Below are 25,506 nucleotides of genomic sequence, written 5' to 3'. Positions count from 1 at the left end.
GGAAACATTTCCTGTATAGGAGTGGTTAATTCCCTGTCAGTGTAGGGCAGAGAATAATAAAGGGGATGTCTGCATAGCTATCTCTCCCGGTGACAGCATTACAAATACGTTCTAACCAAATACCTTATTGGCACTCTCTTTTATATTAATGTTCATTACAGAGCCATTGTGGCCACCACACAGTTGTTTACATGTACCACTGTTGACTTGATGTGCTAAACCTGTTAAAATAATATTTTCTCCTTAAGCAATATAGATTCTGTACCTGTACACCCATATTTCCCACCCAAACACACACCCTTGCCCTGCCAAGGCTTTCAACCTGCCACAGCAGCCTTGTGTGGAAAATAAGTTATCAGAAGAATGTGATTGCCATCTAACTAATGAGCACAGCTGCACTCATGTTCAATGTTATATTAAAACATGATTCCTGGTCGATTGTACACTATGTTCTTCCACTGCTTCTCTACACTTCATCAGACACCACCAGAGGGAGCTGTTTGATTGAAACAAAGGCAGTAACTACCAGGACAAGTCTATTTTCAGTATACAGTTACAGTGCAGGGAGCTCTTTCAAGCATTGGTATACAGGTCAACAGGGACGTCGCTATTTTAATTGTCAGAATAAAAACAGAAGGTGGTATTGAAAAAATGAATATGAACCTTTACAACCAATGGAAAAATAGTATTCAGGGGCGTTTTAAACATGCCTCGTAACAAAAATAAAAATATACCACACAAATGGAGCAATTTATTAAATATGGTTAGATTTGAATGAGAAACCATTAAATGTGACAATATCTTAAAACTTGCGAGAGTAGCAGAGAGGTCTGACATATTCCTCAGCTCTAATTACATTTCAAAGTTATTTATTCAGTAGAGATTAATTTTGTAAAACTACTGTTTTTCTGTTCTGTCTGTATGATGATTTTGGATAAGCAAACTTCCCCTGCCCTTTAGTTTGTAGGCAGCTCTTCAGTCTTGTCAGACTTGTTTGTGAAGGTGACAATGTACCAACAGTATTATCCAGTAGGGCCTGCTTAGCAGCTGAGATTAACAAGGTTTCCATACACAGTCTGTACATACCCTTTTTCTCTAAGCCTTCAAACAATCAATATTGAATTCAACACCACAACGGGCCGTACTCACAAAGCTTTAAGGACTGTTTCACAAACTACAACTGCAAACAATCTGGAACGTTTTGTGAATATGGCCAGATTAACATTTCCAATGTAGAAACTATTGTGTGTATGTTTGTCAGACCTGGGCTCAATTGCGATTGTAATTGTGCAATTCATAATTAATTGCAATGATCAATTATGTGAAGAAGAACTCTCTGAAAAAGCCCTGTGTATGTGTATGATGTGTAGAGTTTTAAATGTGTATACAGTGTTTTCATGCCATTGGAATTTGCTGTCAGATGCTGTTGTAAATGAGCCAATTATAGCTCATATAGCCTTTTCCCAATAAAAAATGTAAAAACATACAAAAAGAAAAATATGAATTCAACAAGTATTGGTGACAGGGGTGGGTCATTTGTTTAGGCCACTTATCCCTTTTAAATTTACAGTGGTATTATAAAAATATGATATAGTGAAGCACAGAATGTCTAAACTCATTTCTGTCTGTTTAAAGATACCTTTATAGAATTAATATAATGGGCATTGGCACTTTACAGCGGTGCTGCACATGCAAATCATATTTACCCACAATTTGGCTGAAAAAAACTTCAAAAAACATGTTAAGCAAACATATATCCCAATGTACTACTGTACAGCACCTAATCCCTTTTCTCCTTCCTTTCTGTGGACATCATGCAACAGTTACAGTACTTTTATGCTCAAACATAGCGCTTTTACTTCTTTCCACTTCTTCACAACGTTCCAGCTCCTGGCCAGCTGAATTTGAACCCCTGATTGCAATTATCCAATGAAACAGCAACCTCCAATCAATGTGTGTCAACAGGAGGAGGAGTGACACCTGCACATATGAAGTGCTTGTTCAGAATAAAAAGTGCACAACTAATCATTTAAATAAAATGTCATTTTAACTGAATAAAGAAAATAAGTAAACTTATTGCATGTACATTCCAGCAGTATATTATATACTGTATAAATGGCTACTGTTATAGTTTCACACTAGTTGAAAACAACCCTTTTAAAATGCTTCCAAGAGCTATAATAATTTCAAACTGTCTTAAACTCATAAGAAGGCTGACTGAGCAACACCTAAAACTATTTTTAATTCATGCACATTGTAACAAAAATGGCAGGTAATTATACACTTTACATGCCATTGCTACCCCATTAAAGAACACCATTGTAAACAAGCTTTTACCATACAGTAACAATGATGATAAAGGGTTAAATAGTTGTATACAGTAGGATATTTCATAATTGAAGCAGTAGAATAATGAAATGCATTGCTAATACATTTGAGAACTGTAGTAGGTGAAGTTCTCAAGTCCCAGGAGGAGTGAATGCAGTTAATTTGTGCACAGAGAGGCGCTGCCTTTTCTCTGCTGTGTACTTAATTATCTTGCATTAAGAAGGATAATTACTTTTTTCATCAACTACTAGAGACCGTTAGTTGCCTTTGGTAATTGCTCTAGTAACACACACACTGAACAAAAATATAAACGCAACATGTAAAGTGTTGGTCCCATGTTTCATGAGCTGAAATAAAAGATCCCAGAAGTTTTCCATATGCACAAAAAGCTTATTTCTCTCAAATTTTGTGCACAAATTTGTTTACATCCCTGTTAGTGAGCATTTCTCCTTTGCCAAGATAATCCATCCACCTGACAGGTGTGGCATATCAAGAAGCTGATTAAACAGCATGATCATTACACAGGTGCACCTTGTGCTGGGGACAATAAAAGGCCACTTTAAAATGTGCAGTTTTGTCACACAACACAATGCTACAGATGTCTCAAGTTTTGCGGGAGCGTACAATTGGCATGCTGACTGCCGGAATGTCCACCAGAGCTGTTGCCATAGAATTGAATGTTCATTTCTGTACCATAAGCCGCCTCCAACGTTGTTTTAGAGAATATGGCAGTATGTCCAACCGGCCTCATAACTGCAGACCACCTGTAACCATGCCAGCCCAGGACCTCCACATCCAGCTTCTTCACCTGCGGGATAGTCTGAGACCAACCACTCGGACAGCTGATGAAACTGTGGGTTTGCACAACCGAAGAATTTCTGCACAAACTGTCAGAAACCGTCCCAGAGAAGCTCATCTGCGTGCTCATCGTCCTCACCAGGGTCTTGACCTAACTGCAGTTCGGCGTCGTAACCGACTTCAGTGGGCCACTGTCACGCTGGAGAAGTGTGCTCTTCACAGATGAATCCCGGTTACAACTGTACAGGGCAGATGGCAGACAGCGTGTATGGCGTTGTGTGGGCGATCGGTTTGCTGATGTCAACGTTGTGAACAGAGTGCCCCATGGTGGCGGTGGGGTTATGGTATGGGTAGGCATAAGCTACGGACAATGAACACAATTGCATTTTATCGATGGCAATTTGAATGCACAGAGATACCGTGACGAGATCCTGAGGCTCATTTTCGTGCCATGCTCTGGATCAACGTGTACGACAGCGTGTTCCAGTTCCCGCCAATATCCAGCAACTTGGCACAGCCATTGAAGAGTGGGACAACACTGCATGAGGCAAATGGTGGTCACACCAGATACTGACTGGTTTTCTGATCCACGTCCATACTTTTTTTTTTTTTTGTAAGGTATCTGTGACCAACAGATGCATATCTGTATTCCCAGTCATGTGAAATCCATAGATTAGGGCCTAATGAATTTATTTCAATTGACTTATTTCCTTATATGAACTGTAACTCAGTAAAATCTTTGAAATTGTTGCATGTTGCATTTATATTTTTGTTCAGTGTGTGTATATATGTGTATATATATATATATATATATATATATATATATATATATATATATATATATATATATATAAATATATATATAATATATATATATATATATAGTCTTTGTGCAGTCCCTGACAATTGTTATCAGGGGTCAGTGCGATGTGTAGTGCAGCGCTCCAAAACGGCGCGTCAGCTCTGCTTAAAGTTCCATTTGCATGTCCTTTCTAAAAGGGGCAACGAATGGAGTGTGAAAGTCGTTTTATATATATATATATATATATATATATATATATATATATATATATATATATATATATATATATATATATATATATATGTCTGGTTTCTGAAAGGACCGTCTGAGATGGACCTGCTCTAATAATTTCTTCCTTCAACACCGCCCCCTACTCAAAGGGGCACATGTTTAATTCCCTGGTCAGAAACACTTCATATATTAAACAGATTTGTGAGTATAGCATTTGTGCTAATGTACTTCATTGTACAATTGCATATAACTCATTGTACAATTGCAGATTTAACCAGGGTTAAAAGAAGAACGTACTTGAATGAAGACAAATACTCTTATTATTATAATAATAATAATAATAATAATAATAATAATAATAACGTGTTGTACATACAGAAGAGCTGACAGGCACAGTCTTGCCCCCTACTGCTGCAAGAACCATCGAAAAATAAGGTGAAAAAAGTACAAACTTGATCTAAAACTGAAGTTCTAGGGAATTACTTTGCAATTCATCCATTATAAAATCTGTCTCTGCCACACTCTGGTCTAGTCTGCCAACCACAACCCATTATATGATTTCCTTTTTTTAAATGTTGACTGACAGTTTTGCCCTGTCACCATGGTTATGAGAAATATTCAAGATAAGAAAAGGAAGCAGAGTTTCAATGCAAGCTTCTCCTTGTACTTACCGACAGTAACCTGCACCCCACACCAAAGAAGTTCTGCAACATCCCAATTTAACTTAAATGTCAGAAAAAAACAATACAAATATGCAATAAAGTTTTCTTAAAACTTTCCTGTTTAATTGACAAGTCTTTTAAAGATATTTAATAATTAAAACAATTTAGCTTGCATTGTAAGTGGCGTGAGAGAACCCTGCTGCACAATAAAATAATTTTAAATGTTTCACACAAACACTCTTTCCATTTTACTCTAGCTCCAGTCATTTATTTACTGTACATATAGTTTGTAATTAGAAGTTAGTACTAGATGGAAAATTTGTATTAATTTAAGCCTCATATTGAAACACAATCTGTTGTAAATGTTAGCTCTTTATTGACATGTGCAGTTTATTTCACAGTCTAAACAAACTGCTCATTTAACCACAGCTTAAACCTACTGAATACAAATGTATTGCAAGGAAAGAGGTGGGGTATGTTTTGTCATAATTGCAATTAACCTGCAATGTAAACTGGTGAAACGATATGGTCAAGCTATCACAAGAATGATTCAAATCATTTTAAGCTAAAATTACACGTTGATAAACAATGTCATGGGGTTTACATTCATTACACAATCAGGGCATCTGATTTACCCGAGTGGTGCATCCGGGGAAGAAGCTCCACGTGGAGTGCAGGATGTGCCCTATAGCCTGGACATCGTCGGTTCGAGTCCACTGCTGACCGTGGATGGGATCTCCCAGGGCAGGGCTTAGGTCTGCCAGGGTGTCCTCAGCTCACCGCACACTAGCAACCCCTATGGTCTGGCCGGGTGCCTGCGGGCTTGTCTGTAAGCTGCCCAGAGCTGCGTTGTCCTCCGACACTGTAGCTCTGAAGTGGCTGCATGGTGTAAAAGAAGCGGGTGGCTGATGGCACACGCTTCGGAGGATAGCGGGTGTTCGTCTTCGCCACTCCCGAGTCAGCGCGGGGGTGGTAGCGATGAGCTGAGACTAAAAATAATGGGCTATTCCAAATTGGGGAGAAAATGATAAAAAAAATTTAAAAATTGGCGACTACTAAATTAATAAAAATTAAAAATAATAAAAAGACTTTTTAAAAATATAAATGAAAAGTACTTCAAAGTTATCAAAAGGAACAAAACAACAGTTTTCAAAGGCCTCAACATGAAAGCATTTTGATCTATCTTGAACAGTTATGTACCTTTAAACCATGTACATAAGAACATTTTTGACACAAATCATCATGTATTAATATACAGAACATTATATTAAGCTAGTAAAGTTCCCCTTCACTGAAAACATACAAAAGCTTGCTTGGAGTTGACAGGAAGTAGTTAACAGGTATTTGCTCTGATAAGGTAATATAAATATAGTGACAATTTTAAGGCAACACAAAAAGCTTTTTTTTTTTAAATGTATTTTTGTAAGGCTTTGGCTCATTAAATATACAAATACAATTCACTTTTCTAAAAGAAAAGTGAAGTAAGGAGTAAAGACTAATACACTTTTTGGTATACTGAATATTTAATAATTTATGACTAGTTTCACAGACCCCGGTTTGCACAATCTTGGACTAGCCAATGTTAATTTAGGTAAAGTAATCCAAGATTTGAGCTAGGCCTGTGAAACCAGCTGTAAACATATAAAATTAGGGGTCAATTCAGAGATTACAATGCAGCACACTGTCCAAGTTATTTTTCTTTTTTTAAATCTAAACGTATCATTCCCTTGTGTAGTGCTGTATATCAGAAAGAAATACTGCAATAACTTGATGCATGGTTTTTAGGACACTTTTTGTGCATTGTTACTCCTTTCCGAATCAAAGCTGAGAAAGTTAGTTCATTCTCGCTTGCCACTGTTCATTTCTACATCACCACCATTTGGATTTTCATCTTGGGAATCTATCTCATTGAAAAATTTAAGTGGATCCCCTTCCGGCCAGAGAGACGGGCCATTTTTCTTGCATGACTTGTGATTGCCCCCAGTTTTCCATAACTTGTAATATAAATATAATATCACCATTATCAGAAGCACAATAACAATGAAGGGGTAGATGAAAACAAAGCTGAATAGAGACTGTGAGGCGCAGACAGTAGAGAAGATGCTGTGCTCTGGAAAACAAAATAATAATAAAAAAAGAGACAGTCAGGTGCTGCAGGGATTTAAATTCACACAAGTTAACAGTTAAGCATTAAAATACAGCGGTGTGGACAGTTTTACTCACAACTTGGTATTGCTTTGATTATTGTGATGATTATTAAAATGTCTTCAATACTGTACAAGCACAAAACCATTCTAATAATAATTAGACATGAGAGCTACAGCGTTCTGTATGCTATATCATACTTCATATTGTAAACATTTCAATACTGTACAGCAACTTAACTACATGTACACAATCTAATCGTATGCTTAATAATAATAATAATAATAATAATAATCACATGTGCTTAAATGTGAGTCATATTAACAAGACTGATAATAACCAAAGTGACTGATCTGGAGCTTGTCCTATTGACTCCCATTGTACATTCTGACATTTCAATATGGTGCTAATAAGTGAAGAGTGACATTAACAGGAGTTATATTATGTGGGTTTGACTATATTTAGATCTGTTTCAGCTGTTTATTCTGAGAAACAATATTACAGACCCCTCTAAATAGAATAGAAACTGTAGCTACTGACAGCGCTTTTAAAAAGTTTCCATCACAACCTAATTACGCTTGCACACATTTGCTAACACATGCTTATCTCATTAACACTCAAATACAGAAATTGTTGTTTTCTATTCTCTGCCGACAGGAGAAAGAGTCCGATATATCCATTGCAAACAGTGCTTCTTCCAAAGACAATATCGAATCTACTTCCCTTTGCTTTATAGCTTTCATATCTTAAGTAGCATTTTCATCATTTGCGATGATATAAAATGGTTTCCTTACAAACCAACAGATGCAGTTCAATCACAATCCCAAAACAAATAAACTGAAAGAACATAAGTCTGTCTGCCTGTGCTTCAGTAACTAATATCCATAAACAAAGGAACATGAGCAATAAACATGGTTTTCACAGCTGCTCTGAGAATATTCATCTTCTTTTGTGGAGCGATTAGTGCAACTTAACTGAACCATTTCAACAGAACAGGGGAGTTTGTGTTCAAAAGTTTTAGTGAAACTGTTCAATAACTTTGTTTTTAAGAAATACATTTGTAATACATATTTTTGGATATATTCATACAATCAGAGGGTATTTGTGTTTTAATGCTACCCAGCTGTCAGTGTTACATTTCACACATCTAGAGTGGAAAATAGTGAAATATTTTCTTGGGGTTGATAATATTTTAGCCTGCAAGAATATCAAGTGCAGCTGAAATGGACTGCACTTAGATACAGTACTTATGTATTAGTATTTGCAGTGTTGAGTGCATGAGACATTCAAAGGCAGGAGCAAAGCAAGTTAATGCAGTTTTTAAATCTAATGAAATTAGAAAGCAGGGTAGCTCGTCCTTATCTGTCCTAGTTCACACATAGACTTGTTTCTAGTTCTGGCCATCATCAAGTTAATCAGCCTTTCATTGTCTTTGATCTCATGGAGTCAGGCCTCATTATAAACCACACTTGTTATACATGGTCTATGATACACTGTAGTTTATATAAGTTGTGCAGTGGTCAATTCAGGTTGTAAGCTTTATTTTCATGTAACACAAAGAGAAACAGACCTGAATCAAAGTACATTATTTATTTCTTTGGCTTTAGTTTTGTAACATTAAGGTATTTTTCTCCTTTAAAAACACTTGAGTAAATAACAGACTGGAGTTGTACATTATATATAAATGATCACGCTTTTCATTGCCTTTCTTATGAAAAGTCGAAACCCCTATTAGCTGCAGTCCCTGTTTTCCTGAATAAGATTATTAAGCAGTTTATCTACCTTCTTGCTTAATGTCAACTGTTGAAGTTCCAGAAGTATCTGTTGCAATTTCATGCCACTGGTTTCTTGGGGAGAGCAGCAACTCCTTCACACGGCAGTAATACCTCCCACTGTCCGTAACTACTGCCCTTTGCACAGTTAGGGTATACAGCTCGGCAGTGGGTCTTTCAAACAGTAAGCTGCTCTTGGTCCCATTTAGGAAGCGGAATGTAGAATTGCGCTGGGATATAAAAATGGCCTGGTTCTCTCCCTGCTCAGTCCTCTTCCACCAGGTTACCTCAAACGTGGACTCTCTGATTGAGATGGAGTCAATGCTACAATTCAATTTAAAGCTACCCTGCTTCTCCACTAAGGAAATGCTTATATCCTGTTTCTGCACATGCAATTTCTTCTCTGGATGAATAAAAATATAATTGTAAGGTTAGTTTCATGCAATAATACACGTCTACTTTACGTAAACTCTAGGTTAAGCGACAAATAATTGTGTTCAATTCCATAATAAAGATAAAACAGTGCAATAACATGCAAGGCCAATATTGACAGGGTTTATCCTAAATAAGGTTTCTGTTAACAGACTATTAGTTCTGCCTGCATGCAAACTCGTACTATGCAACATCCGTAGTTAACATTCAGTTATTGTAGTTAACATGTTATTATGAACCAATTGTTTATATGTATAATTTTTCTATAAAACTTACTTGTGGCCCATGGCTTGTTATTATGGAGAAATCTTATTTAGTGGCATTTAAATCGTAGCATTATTAAATTGGCTTTGTTAAATATTTGGTATGATAAATGTTTAATTTAATATAATAGGAGACTGCAGTCACTCATTTATCTTAGTGATTGTTGGGTCTAAACAAATGTGTTATTACTTTAGAAATGCCCATCTCTGATCTGGATTTAGTATCAAGACCAGTAAATCTGAAAAATAACAATACCAATGACAGGACTTTTTCCTCTCCTCTGGTCCTACAGGAAACCCAGAAGCAGTATATATAAATATTGTTTCTATTTACTGCCTGTACCATTGGACTGTGTATATTTTCCTATTTTCCTCTATAAAAAAATAATATGGTAAATTATTTTGATCCCTTTGTAGTTATTTGAGACAAATGACTATCAGAGATATGCATTTCCAATGCAAATACATTGGAAATGCATTTAGAAAAAAAGATAATATAGAACATGATGTTAGCCTGTAGCACCCGGTGGAATTGTGATCATTCCAATTATTATTAGGTTGGGAACGGGGAAAAAAAGAAACCTGAATGCGCAGATACAGAAAAAATAAGAAAAGAGGCACCTTACCTGGATGATGTATTTCAACATTAGTGAACCCCGATACATCACTAGATTGGAAATGCAACTCATTCTTGGAGTTCATTATCCACTCATCTACCTGGCAGGAGTAAATGCCACTGTCGCCAACATCCGCCTTCTGTATCACCAAACTGTAAGTCCCAACAGAAGGACTGTAGAACTGCATTCTCTTCATCAGGTCTTTGTCTCCCCCCAGAAATTCAAACATAGAATTGTGCTTAAGTTTCAGAAGGGGTTTCTTGGTATAACTGGAATTCTGATAATACCAAATAACAGAGAACTGAGAAGTTGACCGAACTTCATTGCTGAAGGTGCAGTTAACCTCGAATTCCTTGTTTTCATGGACTGTCATGGTGGTGTTGGTTTTTGAGACTTGTAGCTTATTTTCTGTGGGAAGAGGAGGGTCATAATCACTGTCACAAGATTCAGATCTTATTAAAGCTACGTAATATCTACCTTGTCACACTTATTTTATGGTTTATTATTTTATTAAAATATACTATAACATGCTAAGGGTTTAATAAGGATGCCAGTAGAATTAAGGGATAACTGCCTTTTAACACTTACAATGAAGTGTGTGTGTAATATATACAATGAGTGTACAAAACATTAGGGACACCTGCTCTTTCCATGAAATAGACTGATGAGGTGAATCCAGGTGAAAGCTATGATCCCTTATTGATGTAACCTGTTAAATCCACTTCAATCGGTGTAGACGAAGGGGAGACAAGTTAAAGAAGGATTTTTAAGCCTTGACACAACTGAGACATTCATTTTGTATGTGTGCCATTCAGAGGGTAAATGGACAAGACAAAAGATTTACGTGCCTTTGAACAGGGTATGGCAGTAGGTGCCAGGAGCGCCGGTTTGAGTGTGTCAAGAAGTGCAACGCTGCTGGGTTTTTCACGCTCAGCAGTTTTTCCCATGTGCATCAAGGATGGTCCACCAACCAAAGGACATCCAGCCAATGGCAGGCCAGTGATCGAAAACTGCTAATTTATGAAAGAGGCCAAAGGAGGCTGACACGAATTGTGCAGAGCAACAGACGGGCTACAGTTAGTCAACTGACAGTCCAGTACATTGGTGCCGAAAGACCCATAAAAGACCCATAGCTCATTGTACCTTGACACGAATGGGGTATGGCAGCCGACGACCTAACAGAGTTCATCAAAACACAAGAAACTGCGGTTGCAGTGGCTAAGGAATGAAAATACTGGACCCTGGAGGATTGGCAAAACATTGCCTGGTCTGATGAATCCCAGTTCCTGCTGTTTGACGCTAATGGGAGGACTAGGGAATGGAGAAAACCACACGCGTACATGCATCCATCATGCCACGTGTTAACATTGCAGGCTGCTGGTGGTGGTGGTGGTGTCATAGTGTGGGGTGTGTTTTCATGGCACACATTGGGCCCCTTGATAAAAGTGGAGCAAAGTTTGAATGCCACAAGATAGCTGAACATCATTGCCAATCAGGTGCATCCCTTCATGGTAGCAGTGTATCCATCTGCTAATGGATTTTTTCAGGAGGATAATGGCCCATGCCACAAGACTAAGATTGTCCAAGAACATGACAGTGAATTCAGCTTACTACAGTGGCCTGCCCAGTCACCAGATCTCAATCCAATTGAGCATCTGTGGGATCAAATGGAACAAGCTTTTGGAGTAGAGATCCACTACCAGCCAACTTGACACAACTGTGGGAAGCACTGGAGTCAACATGGGCCAACATCCCTGTGGAACGCTTTCGACACCTTGTAGAGTCCATGCCCAGTTGAATTGAGGCCCAAAAGGGGGTGCAAACTCAATATTAGGAAGGTGTTCCTAATGTTTTGTACACTTGGTGTGTGTGTGTGTGTGTGTGTATATATATATATATATATATATATATATATATATATATATATATATATTTAATGGAAGACTTTCATTAAGCACTGTAGAGTATTTGCCCACAACATTGTTCAGCAAAGATGCTATGTTTCAAAGAAGACATCAGGTCCTCAGGATATGCAGGATATCAGTCTAGCCCATGACCTGTGGCATTGTCACAAAGATAATGCACTACATCTCATTTACCATGTGACCTACAGGCAGCCATTTTGTAATGCCACCAGAGCAGATATACATACGGACAGAAATGGGCAAAGAATTGATACTGAGACATGTTACAACCACGATAACACACTCCAGTGTTTGTGGCTTGACTGCTGGAGCCCAGATCTCAGTCTAGGTGATTAAAAGCACGAGGACATAGGCCTCTGAACGCATGAGTCATGGGTTATTGAAGCACAACACACGCTCTGTCATGTGTTATCCGTTTCCTAATTATATATGATTTATTGTGTCACAATATTTGACTAGTAGGTTATTATATTATGTTTTTCATTTTCAAAAAAATGTTTTTTTTTTAGTGATCTAACTACACCTTGCCATCAACAAAACGCTCTGTCATGTGTTATCCGTTTCCTAATTATATATGATTTTATTGTGTCACAATATTTGACTAGTAGGTTATTATATTATGTTTTTCATTTTCAAAAAAATGTTCTTTTTACTGAGGGGTAAATAAAATAAATAAATCTAACTTTTTCGTTTAAAAATGAAAAAAACAAGGTAAAAACGGGTTTGAAGTCAGAAACAGCCCAGACCCAATTGAAATAGAATGTTTCATAGTAAAACTTGTTAAATTTAGTTCAAAATTTTGTCAAGGTTTCTTTTTTTTTGTTTGTTTGTTTTTGTTTAATTTTGTGCTAATTCCACTTCCTTCACACTCTTAACATGCATCTGGTGAAAGTCTGATTAAACGGGTCCTTTCAGAAAACAATGTAGTCTTGCAAAAGCTGTCCATTTTAATTGTTGATTGTTCTTTTTTGAGAAGGCAAATCAATCAAAAAACAGTTTGCACAAAGCAAGAAACATACCTATAGATAAAATGTTGACTTCTATTTCAACGCTCTTTTTATCCAGAGAGTACCAGATGTTGTTGGCGTCCTGCAGCCACTCTTCTACAGCACAGTAGTATTTTCCAGAGTCAGTAAGATCAGTCTGCAGGATGCTCAACTTGTAAGACCTTTTAGAGCACCTCTTGCTTTGGTATTTATTCTTCATCTCGTGTGAGTTCATCAGTTCTCCTGGCATTAGGATGTTGTTGCGGTCGGTTATCAGAATTGTTTTATTGCGGAGCTTGGCATCATACTTACTGGCGTACCAGGTCACTTTAAACTGGGAGTCCTCATAGGTACTGGCTGTAATCTTACATTCTATCTCCACGTTAGCATTCACTTTACTTTTAATAGCCAAAGGCTCATTGGAGATGGAAAGCTTGCTGACTAAAAATGAAAAAGGGGTAATTGGGTTTAATGGTTAAAATTATACTACAACATTTAAGTAGCCTTGCATTTGTGACCTAACATCAATCATTTCCTCTCCTTGGTTTATAATTAATCTCCCTTAACATTTTACTTCAAAGTTTCACAGATGCCAGGCAGCTACAAATAACATTGAGGCAGCAAGGAACAAAAAAGCACAGAGGGGATGCAATTTATAGACGCATCTTAAACTTCAAGCTTCCTGTCATGCTTTAAGAGAAAAATGTACCAATTGTAAACCGACACATATGTAGTATCTTATGGATTAATGAAAACACATACCATATAAAATCATAACAGAATAAAGAAAATACCTTTCTAGGAAACAGTTCTTTCTGCCAAATCCTCAAAAACTATCTACAGCTTTGCAAAATGATTCTACCAGATTGTTCTTGGCTCTCCATAGTGTGCACCTAAACACCTAAGTTTCAAACTCATGTTAACATTCAATTAACTAATGAAAATACATGCATACTCTACCAGCCTTCTGGACCGGAATATGTAACATGCTTTTTAGGGTTATCGTACCTGGTTTACTGACAATCACTTCTAATTCATTGGAAGAAACACTTGCCAACTGTACTTCATTTATCCACGCCTCTGCCGCACATTGATACTTCCCCATCTCTGTCAAGCTGGCCCTGGTGATTTTTAAATTAGAGTCACTTTAGTATTTTCCAGAGTCAGTAAGATCAGTTTAAAGTTACCGGTTTTTTTCCCCCAGGTGATTTTCCCATCATAGTGGATCACCACTATGTTCTCTGTTTGTGAGCCCTTGGACATAAATGTCCAGGTAATGCTTAGTGGAACCTTGGGTCCTTTGACTTTGCATTGCAGAATTACACTGTCATTGTCTCTGACATTTATTGTGCGACTCTTCAGCTCTGCAGTCAGGAGTGACCCTGAAAAAAAATGGAATAAAAATAAATAAATGGAAGATGACTGGTGTTAAGGAATTTGCTGCCCTGTATAAGCCACTGAGTTCCTCTGCTTATTAAATATTTCAAATCTACAGCATGCAAAATGCTTAAGGACTGGGTGGGACATTTGCTCTTTATTCAGCTCTTTTACGATGCTGAATGACAACACAGGTACTATGTTTACTGTATGTCCTTTTTTTAAAATCACATCACTACTTTTTAGTTCAACATTATAGCGATTCTCTATCATTTTGTTGGTCAACTCTCAGTCAAGATATATGTCAATGTTCTTCTTCAACCAACTGGAATTGAAACATAAATGATCTAACACGCCTTCAGTTGTCAAACATTGACAGTCTGTGGAAGGTTATATAAAACTGTTATAAAATCGAATTTTACAATATCTAATTTTGTAACAATACTATAGATTTTCAGGACTAAAGACCTGTGATTCTAATAATGTATCTACACATTATTATATACTATATATTTGGTTGGTTAAATGCAAATGCATATTTATTAATACATTCTGTGTGGATGTAACATTTTAACAGCATGTTAATTTATATCATTTCTCCCGGATAGCAGTGATTTCTATTACTTTGACTAACTTTTACACTGTTTTAGCTAGTTTATGAAAGATGAAAAACAAGCTTAACTAAGGATGATACACAATGTATTTCCCTTGCACCTCAGGGCAAATGCATATTTATGTAAATTTATGTCACAACCAAGTTCATTGGAGAAAGATTGGATTTTTCATCTTGTCATGTTTAATCTATTATTGTGTTAATGGGTTTTAGATATTTTTTAGGTTCTGCCATTTTATGAAAATAAAATGAAATAAATAAATAAATAAACACTGTTTTTAATGGGAAATCTGGCAGCACAAAGAGTAGCAGATGAGAAGTAAAGGGCCGTCATGGATGTCTAAGACAAAGACAGGCAAGGAAAAATAATGCACTGTTAACAGAGTTATTAGAGGGTTGTCCTACATTTCATATTTGGATATGGGTATGACTTCAAGTTTGTATTCCTCTTACCTAGCAAGGTTACTGTAACAGCAAGTTCGTGGAACTTGTTTTCCTCTTGCTTCCACTTATCGTTGGCCTCGACAGTCCACTCTGTCACAACGCACATGTATGTGCCCTGGTCTGAAGCCAGAGAGTTGGTAATATCCAGGGTGAATAGTTCTCGGCTTACTCTGTTCACGCGGATGTCTCCACTCCTAATGCGCTCCCGGTATGAGTTGCCAGGTTCTAGCACACCAATCTGGTTCAGAGTAATGATATCATGACTCTGGCTGAGTCGCCAGGTGACTGATAGATGCCCTTGTGAACCAGTGACCTTGCAGTCAAAATGAAGAGAATCTCCTTCAGTAATATCGACTGTGTTACTTGAAACAACAACACTTAAGTTGCTCACTGTGTGAAGAAAAAACTGTTATTTTTCAACTGGTGATCACAATACTATAATTTGCATCTTAACCTTTTATTATTTAGTTTCTGTGGTCTATGAGCAATTTTGGTTTTGGAAAGGTTATCAGTAGCATAATAATTCACTCCAAACAAATACTGTTTCACAGTTTATTGTATGAATTTATTTACTGCCTACAAAATTATTCTTCTCAGCTAAATAAATATATTAATTTGGCCCTATCTTCCACTCATATTTACTTCGTTTTTGGTGAAATGACAAATATGCACTGTTGTTCAGTATTGCTTTAAATCAGGGGTCTCCAACCCTGCTCCTGTAGAGCTACTGGGCCTTCTGGTTTCATTTCAACTTCAACTAAGTTTCATTTCAACTAAGCTCTCAGTTACTTATTTGCAGCAATTATTGGCTAATTATTCAAGATTAACTGGTGTTCCAGATCCTTAGCCACTGATGGCATAGACACCTATACAATTAGGATTTTGGGCTCTCCAAGACCAGGATTGGAGACCCCTGATTTAAAGGAGTTAGACAGAGTTAGTTATTCACACTTCAAGATAAAACACAATGAACCACCTGCAGCATAGAGCTAAAAACTTTGCATGATTTATTCACACCAAAATAATTCACTGAAGAGACTTGCATGCACAAGTTGAAATTCTTGACCTTGGTACTCAAAGGGCCTCTATTTAAAATATCTACATATCTACACACATAGGTTGTTCTGATCAATTGAGTAGACCCCAAAAAATTATTTTATCCACTTTTATGAATCTGATATAAAACAACATGCAGTTGATATGCAAATAAGAATTCATAGCATCAGCTGCAATACTAAAACAGGATACTGCCATTTTCAGGTTCTTTACCTCCCAAGGGAAGATTGGAAGAGAAAAAGCTCAATTTATCTGTGCTTCTACCTCCTCCACATAGCCTGACACGCTTTAAGGAACCACAAAAACACAATTTATGTGACAGTCTAGCACTGAAATGGATGTTAGGGTAGAGCGATTTTCACTTGCCCAACACTTTACATTTACTTAGTTTCATTTTGAAAAAAGATAAATAAATACATTTTAAAAATCGCTTTTTCGCAGATTCAGAGACATGCGGTTTTAGAAAGGTTTACAAATACAATATTTTCTTTAAAGCAGTTTTAACAACTCTTTAAAACACAGTTCTTAAAAAAAAAAAAAAAATCCTTAAAACAGCAGCCAATAACCAAAACAATATCAGGCAAAAAACTATGATTTGAAGTTTGACCCCTGTGTACAATCCAGCATATATTGCATTGACAAGAGATAAGCCATACAGTGCCCTTATCATAAATTATACTTTATGAAATAGTATTTCATTTATTGAAAAACAAGTATAAATATTGTTTGAATAACCCTTCCGAGTTTTTGTTTTGTCATATTTGGGATATAATCAGACAGATTATGTTCACACATAAAAAACAGAACAGGAGTACAAAGGGTTCTCCTTTGTGAAGTAATAGCTGTATGTCATGGTACAGTAGTTTTAACATAAAAGGTCAATTATTATGTGATCTAAGATGCAGAATATGCTTTGATGTGCTGGATTAACACAAACAGTGCATTATAACACCCTGAGGATGTAATTCATTAGGGTTATGATTCTTTAACCCTCTCTGACCTCCTTGTTTTTTTCAATACCGCAAACAATAACCAAACAAATAATTTTAGCAGCAACTTCACCTTTCAGCAGTTTATAACTTGAAAAAGTATCATAAGAGCAGTTCGCTACAGTTGCTGCTGCATGTCCTTTTCACGCATCATCACCATCATTGGTAAATATAATTACATACATCTCAAAAGTTAAGACTGGCCCCATTTTTTATTATTTATTTTTAGTCTTCTGTAACTTCTTGTTGGGTGTGAATATATTCAGGCATTTCTATGGCTATCACAAACACCTTAACAAGTTTAGCACAAATTATTGATTTCAATTATTGATTGGAGTCATGCAATACTTACGTAAAGGGCGGATATCAAGCATTACTTCAAGTGTGGATTTTGGTGTCTTCCCTATGAAATTTTCCCCTGATCCTTTCTCCATTTCGGTAACTCTGCATTGATATGACCCACTGTCCTCTTTGCTGACATGGTAGACTATAAATAAGTAGTCGCTGTTACTTTTTTTGATGACTTTCACCTGCCTATTGCTCTCTCTGGCTCTGTAGTTATCCCCAATGTCTGGTACACCAGTGGGTCCGAAGCTGGCCATTTCCTCATTGTTTCTTAACCAAACCACTGAGAAATAGCGGTCTGGAATATTTTGTGCTTCCACCGTGCATCTTATCTCTAAAGTATCTCCTTCTTTAAGTGGTCCTTGGTTGGTCACAATCTGTGTATTGAAATCTTTCCCTGGAACAGAATAATATATATTATTTAATTTGAAATTACATTATTTCTACATTCTCAAATCACCTAGCTTATACCAACAATTTAAAATGCTAACCAACATCCAATAACCAATTTGCTTGAATAATACACTTGGTCAACACCAAGCCAGTGGCATTGCCATCTAAGTCCTTAACACTTATTGAGCCATATTTTCAAAGTGATTACTTTAGAAAAGAGGACGGAAGGGTGTTTTACCTGGTCACAAGCACTTTTCTCCTATTTCAATTCAAGAGGTTCTTCCTTCACTCAGCCCTTGCTCCTGTCCCATGAATATATAATAAATAAATAAATAAATAAATAAAAAAAAAAAAAAAAAAAAACTCACCCACACTCTGAACATTAACAGTAGTGGCTGCTGTTGTTTTTGAAGTAGTTTGGTACCAGGATCTGTCCGGATCCTGGATCCACTCGCCGGCTTCACAGTAGATCTGTCCCTGGTCTGATTGCTGCAGCTGGGAGATACTCAGCCTGTACGTTGTCTCCCCGATCTTATCCAATCTGATGTGTCCTGCTTCATACCTGACTCTGTATTCACTTCCAGGGTTCAAGACAAAATCCTTCATCAATGAGATGATTGGAAGTCTCAGGTCCTCTGTCTTATTAAGGTACCAGGTCACCGATATGTGTGTGTGCTGGAGGGTTTGTTTTGATACCTCACATTTCAACTGCAGTGGGTCCCCTTCAAATTTATTAAGAGTCTCCTTACCCAGTGTTGCATCAAGTGTGTCTTCAATAACTGCAAAAAGATATTTGCACTGTATAAGGTAAAAGTTCTAAAAAAATATAGTACCTGTTTAATTGTATATGCATAATAATAAGAAAAAAAAATCACATTAAAAAAAAAATATTGAGCCATACTTCTAAACATTTTTAGCATTTCTCAGATCGGATTTTGAATGTTACATATAGTCAGAGATGTAATAGTGATGATATTTGACACTGCTTATTAAGAAAAGGGAAACAATCATATAGTGGGCACAAAGTTTTATTAATGTAACTATTATTTATGAATAACTTGGCAACAACTTAGTGATCAGTGTAAATGTGTAATTAAGCCTTCTGTTCCAAGGCACATGCTCATACACTACCATGCAGCAGCAGCACAACAACTACATCAGACCACACTGAGTTCAATGATAATTACATGTAATGCTACAATAACTACCTACGTATTGGACTATAATGACCACGTAATTGCACTGTAATTTAGAACAATTCCTCAGTAATGAACATGCTATACTGTATATGATCTGTAAAGAAAGTTACCAACACTGTTACAGGATAGCCCTTTACATTGTCATATACAGAGAAGGTGTTGTGCACAGTAGGGGTAGAATGATTATTTAATTCACCACTTTAAGTTGGCTCTTTGTGCTTTACATACATACATACACACACGTGCGTGCGCACACACACACACACTTTATTAATAAATCATGTAGATGATAATGTCAGCTGCTTGAAATTTTTTTGAAACTATGAATGTTCCAAAATGTCGTTATGTAATGGATTGCTACTGCAACTGCGATCCCATCCATCTGAAATCACACACTTCACAATGGCTTTGTTTAATTCAAACAGCCAGCACTATAGTGCTGCTGCTTTGAATTTGAAGTGTGCGATTAGTCAACTACCAGTTTATGAGGCCGACTGTCCAGTGCTACCCCTGGTCTACAGCTCTACATTCAGAAGCAGGAATGTAAGAGAATCCAAAGAATCTTGCCAAAATGGTCTTCTCACTGGAGCTGCAGATATTGTATATGATGCCTATCGCAAAAAAAAAAAAATCTGCAGCAGATTAACATGCAAATATTATTTTAGAAGGCAACCTATTGTCTAATATCCTTGAAATAAAATAGTAAATTCACAGAAGCAACAACTATAGGTTTAAGATTATGATTGAAGTAAATTTCCAGAACCCGTAAGAAAGGGCTGAGATGAAATGGGCTGAAATGTTTTTTTATTATTATTTGCGGTTTAAAAGAAAAAAGTTCCGGTTGTAAACCCTTGCTTTGACGAATATATTTGTCTGACAAAATGACACCTCTACACCTATCCCTAAACTGAAAGCAGGTTTGAATTTTGAAGACGCAAGAATCATAGAAAACTAAGCAAGTTATCTGTCAAGGGTACAAGATCATTTTGGGGATTACGAACATTGTAGGAAGTTACTGTCCTACCTGTAAGGTTCATTTTGTCATTGTAGGTTCCAAAGTATTTCGAATCAGTGTTTGGAGTATGACATTCATACTCTCCTGAATCACCATCTACTAGTTTTCTGATGTGGAGCAAAACTGAGTCTCTGGAGCGTCTCTCAATGAAAATGTCTTTTTGCCTAACTCTTCCTCCATATTTAGCATAGGCAAAGTTGGTGTTCTTTGTGCTGATTATGTTTATTTGTTGTTGTGGATTATCAGGGCTGAAGATAGAGAACTCAAAATCCTGTTCTGCGTTTGTTGCGTGTCCACTCACATTACACGCTATGGTCACTGGATAGCCCTTTGCTCTGTAAAGCCGTCCTTGTTGTATCTGGACTGTTCTCTGGCTAGCAGAGTAATCTGTTAAAACAAAACATAGCTCAAAAACCAAACTTGCAAATCAGAGAAAAACCAAACCTTCTTACAAACCAGTATGTGTGAAAATCAGCAAATCACAAATATTGTGAATCATGACTTGATTACTTGTATGTTAACTAGGGAAGTTCCCATATTATCTTTTCGAACCAAAATAAAGGTATCTAGAGTTATTGTAAGAAATCTAGTATCCATGTATTGAGGTCCAAAACTATAGAGACACTGAAAGACAAATGATGAACATTAAAACATCCATATCCAAGAACAGTGCTAGTAGGCTGCCTAATTGGTATTTAGGGAAATATTGCAGGAGCATTCTGATAATATCAACAAAGAAAAATAGACTGAAGGCAAATCCAATAGTGATTTTACACTGAAAAAAATCCTTGCAAACAATATTCTTGTTACCATAGATGATTAGATTGTTTAAAAAACCAGAGCGCTCTCCATTGGTTACCTATTCTAATGACAAAAGGACTTGAAAATGATCTACTAAGATTAGTGTTGAGGCTGTCCTGGCAACTCCCTTATGTTAAACCAATTTTGAAAAGGTGTCTTTTGCAGTTAGATTTGCTTCTTCCTGGAATAACCAACCTCATCATGTATTAATGATTTTAAAATATGTTTAGACAAAGAAGGAGAAGCAATACATTTCATTGGACTAAAAAAACAATTATTAATCACAAGCTTTCAAGACCTCAAATGTTTATTTTTCAAATGAAAGGAGGCAAGCACCTACTTTTACCTGAAGAAAAGTTCTTGAAAGCTTGTGATTAATTATTGTTTAGTTAGTCCAATAAAAGGCATCAAATGAAAGTACAATGTCAAACCAAAACAAGTGGATTGATTCATCTCACAGTAAAAAAAGAATAGCAGGTTCAGGTAAATAGATTTAAAAGGTAACTCACTTGGTACAAAACTAGCATAGATACAGCAGTATGGTAATCATGTCAAATGGCAGTTACAATATTAGTGAATACAGTTAAAATGGCTACTAAAATTGCAGTCTGTCATCCAAGTTGGTATTGTCTGTACTGATTTATTGGCTTTTGAAATATGAGTAGAACAGTGTGGTGAACCCTCAAAGGGAGGGCAATTCACTTCTTTATGACTACAGCAGATCTCTGTGCCACATCTATAAAAGCAATTGGTAACCATGGTGACAAAAAAATAAAATTAAAAAAGTCTTTCGATGTGTGCTTACGCTTAGTGTATACCAATCCAACAAGATAGTCTAACTTAAAAACAAAGGGCTGGGACTTACCCCATAGCAGAAGGAAAGTAAGGAAGCGCAACAGAGAGGCGCTCTGATGATTCATACTGAACCGGACCATCCTGACACCTCATTGAAGTGTCTACAATTCACATCAATTTGTGAGACAGACCACTGTCTTTTAGCTGCAAGAGGAAATAACAAAGAGTGGTTTTCTATTGCAGCAAGTCAGTAAGCGGCAGTAAGCAGATGCATGGTTTGCAATGGAGAGTAGACAGAATGTGGGCTGTGCTCACAGCCAGCCAGTTTTTCTTGTTTTATTGTCTTCCCATTTTACCACACACCACTGCCTAAAATCTACCTGTTAAGACTTTTAAGACTGGAAAGGCAATGAATTGCCCTACATTCTCTGCTGGCTAACCTCCTAATTCAGCAGTGTGTGCCCTTGTTAAAATGCTATTAGGTAACCCATGCTATGCTAATGCTTTTCTTTCCCAAGAGGGAAATTTTTGCCTTGACCTTGGCACTTACAGAATATCAAAATAGGACATAATGACAGAGCTGGCCCTGATTTACACCCACTTCACCTGTTCATAACGTGCTTGTTTTGTATTATCAACATGATAACTTTCTGACTGTCTTGAATCTGTGGTCAGCTTGAGATTGTATGATTAAAGCCCACTCTTCCCTTTTTGCTCCAGTTCAAAAATTGCAAAACAAAAGTTCACACCAGAGATCCATTTTGATTAACAGGTTTAAATCCAGGTTTGAAAAAGTATTTATTATTATTATTATTATTATTATTATTATTATTATTATTATTATTATTAATAATAATAATAATAATAATATTAATAATAATAATTTCTTCATCTTGAGTGCTTTTTGCACTGCATTCCAAATATGTTTCAGGTCCTTGGGGGAGTTTTTCACTTCCATGCAGATCACTTCCCCCAGGCTACCACAAAATGTTCCTGTCAGGACAATTGAGGAAGTCAGCACCTCCGTCACTTTTTTAAAGTAAAAAAATGATTATTCACTGCTAAATATGCACTACTTTACGCAATGAGAACATTCTCTACGGCATTCCCTGACTTACACATAAAGGCTAACCTTTAAAGTATCAGGACTCTCTTTAACTTTGTCTTTGAAACATCTTGAAATAAAAGTATATACCAGGTAAGATATCCAGGATAAGAAAAGGGAGACCAAATAATGTTGCTAGTGCTAATAAGAGGTAAGACAATGGATTGTTTATAATGTAGACTCATGCATTTACCAATGTGATCACTACATTCGAGAGAAATAATTGATAGCATTACCAGATATGTATCGTTGTTCTAGAAATTGACAGATCCCCCTTACTGTCAGAAGCAACTGAAGTTATCCCTGAAAGTTTTGACTGCCAAGTTCTTTTTTTTGGCCTCTAAGGGAATGAACCAGTCATGTGCAGGCAAAAAGTAATCTGGTCTTTGGATATCTTAAGATATAACTGCAGACCAGAGCAGGGTCCTCACCTGTTGAATTTATGGCACTGCTATCCTGCTGTTGCCATCACTTATCTCAGCTTAAATCTAAAGTAAATGAAGAGAAAAAAGTAGGAGCAGTACAGCTGCTCCTGCAATCTCCAGCTCTCAAGTTGAGAGGTCAGTAAACATAAGGGACAACCAAAAGGTTACCATACGTTGGCACATTACCATGGAAACTGGCTATAAAACGCACAGCTTTCTGATTTGACTGCTGGTAAGTAGAAAGTACATTAATTAATTTGTAAAACTGAATGATTTAAAGAAACACATTCATTCTGTCCTCTCTCTGGTCATATCAGCTTGAGATTTAACTATACAGAAACAGCTATTTTTTATTTATGTTTTTTTGTATATTTAAATACTATAGAAACAACAACAATAACAACTACTACAATAGAACCAAGCTGCAGAAACAAACACTTTATACTGTGACTGATTTTGAAATATGACAACCCTGACATTGATACATAAAAGTTTTAGCTAAAAAATGTCCAATTTTTCATCGAGTCAGTTTTTTAGAGTGTCGGATTGTTTCTGAAGTTATGGTTAAGTTTAAATATAGCTTGTATGTGTTACAATAAACATGTTCTTTTGGCTAGGGTCGTAATATGCCGTATCTATGTATATACAGTTATATATATATTTATATATATATATATTCTTATATATATATATATATATATATATATATATTATGTTGTGTGTGTTGTGTTATTATTTATATTTATATATATATATATAATGTGTGGTTAATAATATATATATATAATATATATATATATATATATAATATATATATTAGTATATCTATATATATTATATATATAGTTTAACCTTTTCATGTTTTATTTTTTGATGAATGACTACATCTTGACTACAGTTGCCACTTTTTAAACTATTAACATCTCCCTGAAGCTTTTCCAGGATTATGTCACATAGTGCACTGCTAGAACACCCATCAGTATTGTTCTGGTTATTACTTAAAAATGTTGATATTCACTTTACCTTTACATGTCTCTTAGCTTCTACAGTGGAAAAACTTCACTGAGCCGCCTGGTTTTGAAATACTGTAACTTCAGTGGGTGAGGTACAGCTGACCTTAATTGAAATCCCTGCCAACTTCTCGTACTGAGGTAACACAACACGTTGCCACTAAATTTTAGCATAACAGAACAACAAGGTCACAACTTGAATCAAGGTTTCATTTTGTTTTTAAGGTAGCATCATAAATAAGGACTGCCACCTCCGAGACATAAATAAATAAATAAACGGTCACTGTGTGCTTAACTGCTTGTTTCAAGTGAAAAAAGCATCTCATTAAATCTTTTCACTGGCAACAGGTAGGGCAGTACAAAAAACAGCCAGGCTGGTTAAAAAACAGACAGGTAGCAACCCTATAATAACTTAATCATAAAAGAGGCATAATACAAATTACAGAAGCTTACTGAGTAACTGTTTCCATCAGGGTCTGTTGTCATGGTGCCTCTTGATTCAGTGTTTTCTATCCATATCCTTTTAGCAAAATAGAAATGTACTAATCGGGCCACAACAGCATTAAAACATACAAAAAAAAAATCTTGTTATTGTAAATGCAATGTAGATAAATAGCAGGCACAGATCTGAAGTTTAAGCGTAAAAGTGTTAAACTCCTATAAGCAGGATTTATGATACTTTGTCAGACTAATAAAACAAATTACAATAGCAAAATGTCAAGACCTTCAAGCATTTTTTTCTCAGTTTCAATAAATGTGGCTTGCCATTTATTGCACTGCTGTTTTGCCTGTTTAAAAAAAAAAAAAAAAAAAAAAAACCCACATCTTTAATATCCTACTTCCAAACTGCCACAGATGTTGTACTGATATACAAGATTGACTGACTTGTCTAATAACATCACGCAAGCATAACTTAACAACTCCATTCCAGAGGTTCTGGCATGCGAGTTCAGCACAAGACTATAGCGTTGAGAAAAA

General features: G+C 36.3%; 2 protein-coding genes across 2 annotated transcripts; both read right to left on the bottom strand.

The window, feature by feature from the left end:
• Positions 1-5,874: 5,874 nt before the first annotated feature.
• LOC121327649 (immunoglobulin superfamily member 3-like) lies at positions 5,875-14,104 on the bottom strand. The gene is made up of 5 exons (XM_041271785.1): positions 13,970-14,104; positions 12,995-13,402; positions 10,060-10,458; positions 8,749-9,141; positions 5,875-6,931 (listed from the first exon to the last, which is right to left on the bottom strand). The coding sequence occupies exons 1-5, from the start codon at positions 14,064-14,066 to the stop codon at positions 6,660-6,662; spliced, it is 1,569 nt and encodes a 522-aa protein (XP_041127719.1). The 5' UTR covers positions 14,067-14,104; the 3' UTR covers positions 5,875-6,659.
• LOC121327535 (immunoglobulin superfamily member 3-like) lies at positions 14,093-24,991 on the bottom strand. The gene is made up of 7 exons (XM_041271607.1): positions 24,542-24,991; positions 22,059-22,192; positions 20,402-20,779; positions 18,547-18,957; positions 17,793-18,182; positions 15,405-15,785; positions 14,093-14,343 (listed from the first exon to the last, which is right to left on the bottom strand). The coding sequence occupies exons 2-7, from the start codon at positions 22,126-22,128 to the stop codon at positions 14,093-14,095; spliced, it is 1,881 nt and encodes a 626-aa protein (XP_041127541.1). The 5' UTR covers positions 22,129-22,192; positions 24,542-24,991.
• Positions 24,992-25,506: the final 515 nt, after the last annotated feature.

This window comes from Polyodon spathula, chromosome 15, assembly GCF_017654505.1.
Source record: "Polyodon spathula isolate WHYD16114869_AA chromosome 15, ASM1765450v1, whole genome shotgun sequence".
Classification (NCBI taxonomy): Eukaryota; Metazoa; Chordata; class Actinopteri; order Acipenseriformes; family Polyodontidae; genus Polyodon; species Polyodon spathula.
This window is presented reverse-complemented; position numbering and strand designations above follow the sequence as displayed.

Coding starts and splice junctions, on each gene's coding strand:
- LOC121327535 (XM_041271607.1), bottom strand. CDS start 22,128: ATGGTCCGGTTCAGTATGAATCATCAGAGCGCCTCTCTGTTGCGCTTC. Junction 18,958..20,401: donor TGACAAAATGAACCTTACAG/GTAGGACAGTAA, acceptor ATCTTTTTGCAG/TTATTGAAGACACACTTGAT. Junction 15,786..17,792: donor GCTTGATATCCGCCCTTTAC/GTAAGTATTGCA, acceptor TTCTTCACACAG/TGAGCAACTTAAGTGTTGTT.
- LOC121327649 (XM_041271785.1), bottom strand. CDS start 14,066: ATGGGGAAGTATCAATGTGCGGCAGAGGCGTGGATAAATGAAGTACAG. Junction 13,403..13,969: donor AGTGATTGTCAGTAAACCAG/GTACGATAACCC, acceptor TTTCATTTTTAG/TCAGCAAGCTTTCCATCTCC. Junction 10,459..12,994: donor AGTCAACATTTTATCTATAG/GTATGTTTCTTG, acceptor CTCTTCCCACAG/AAAATAAGCTACAAGTCTCA.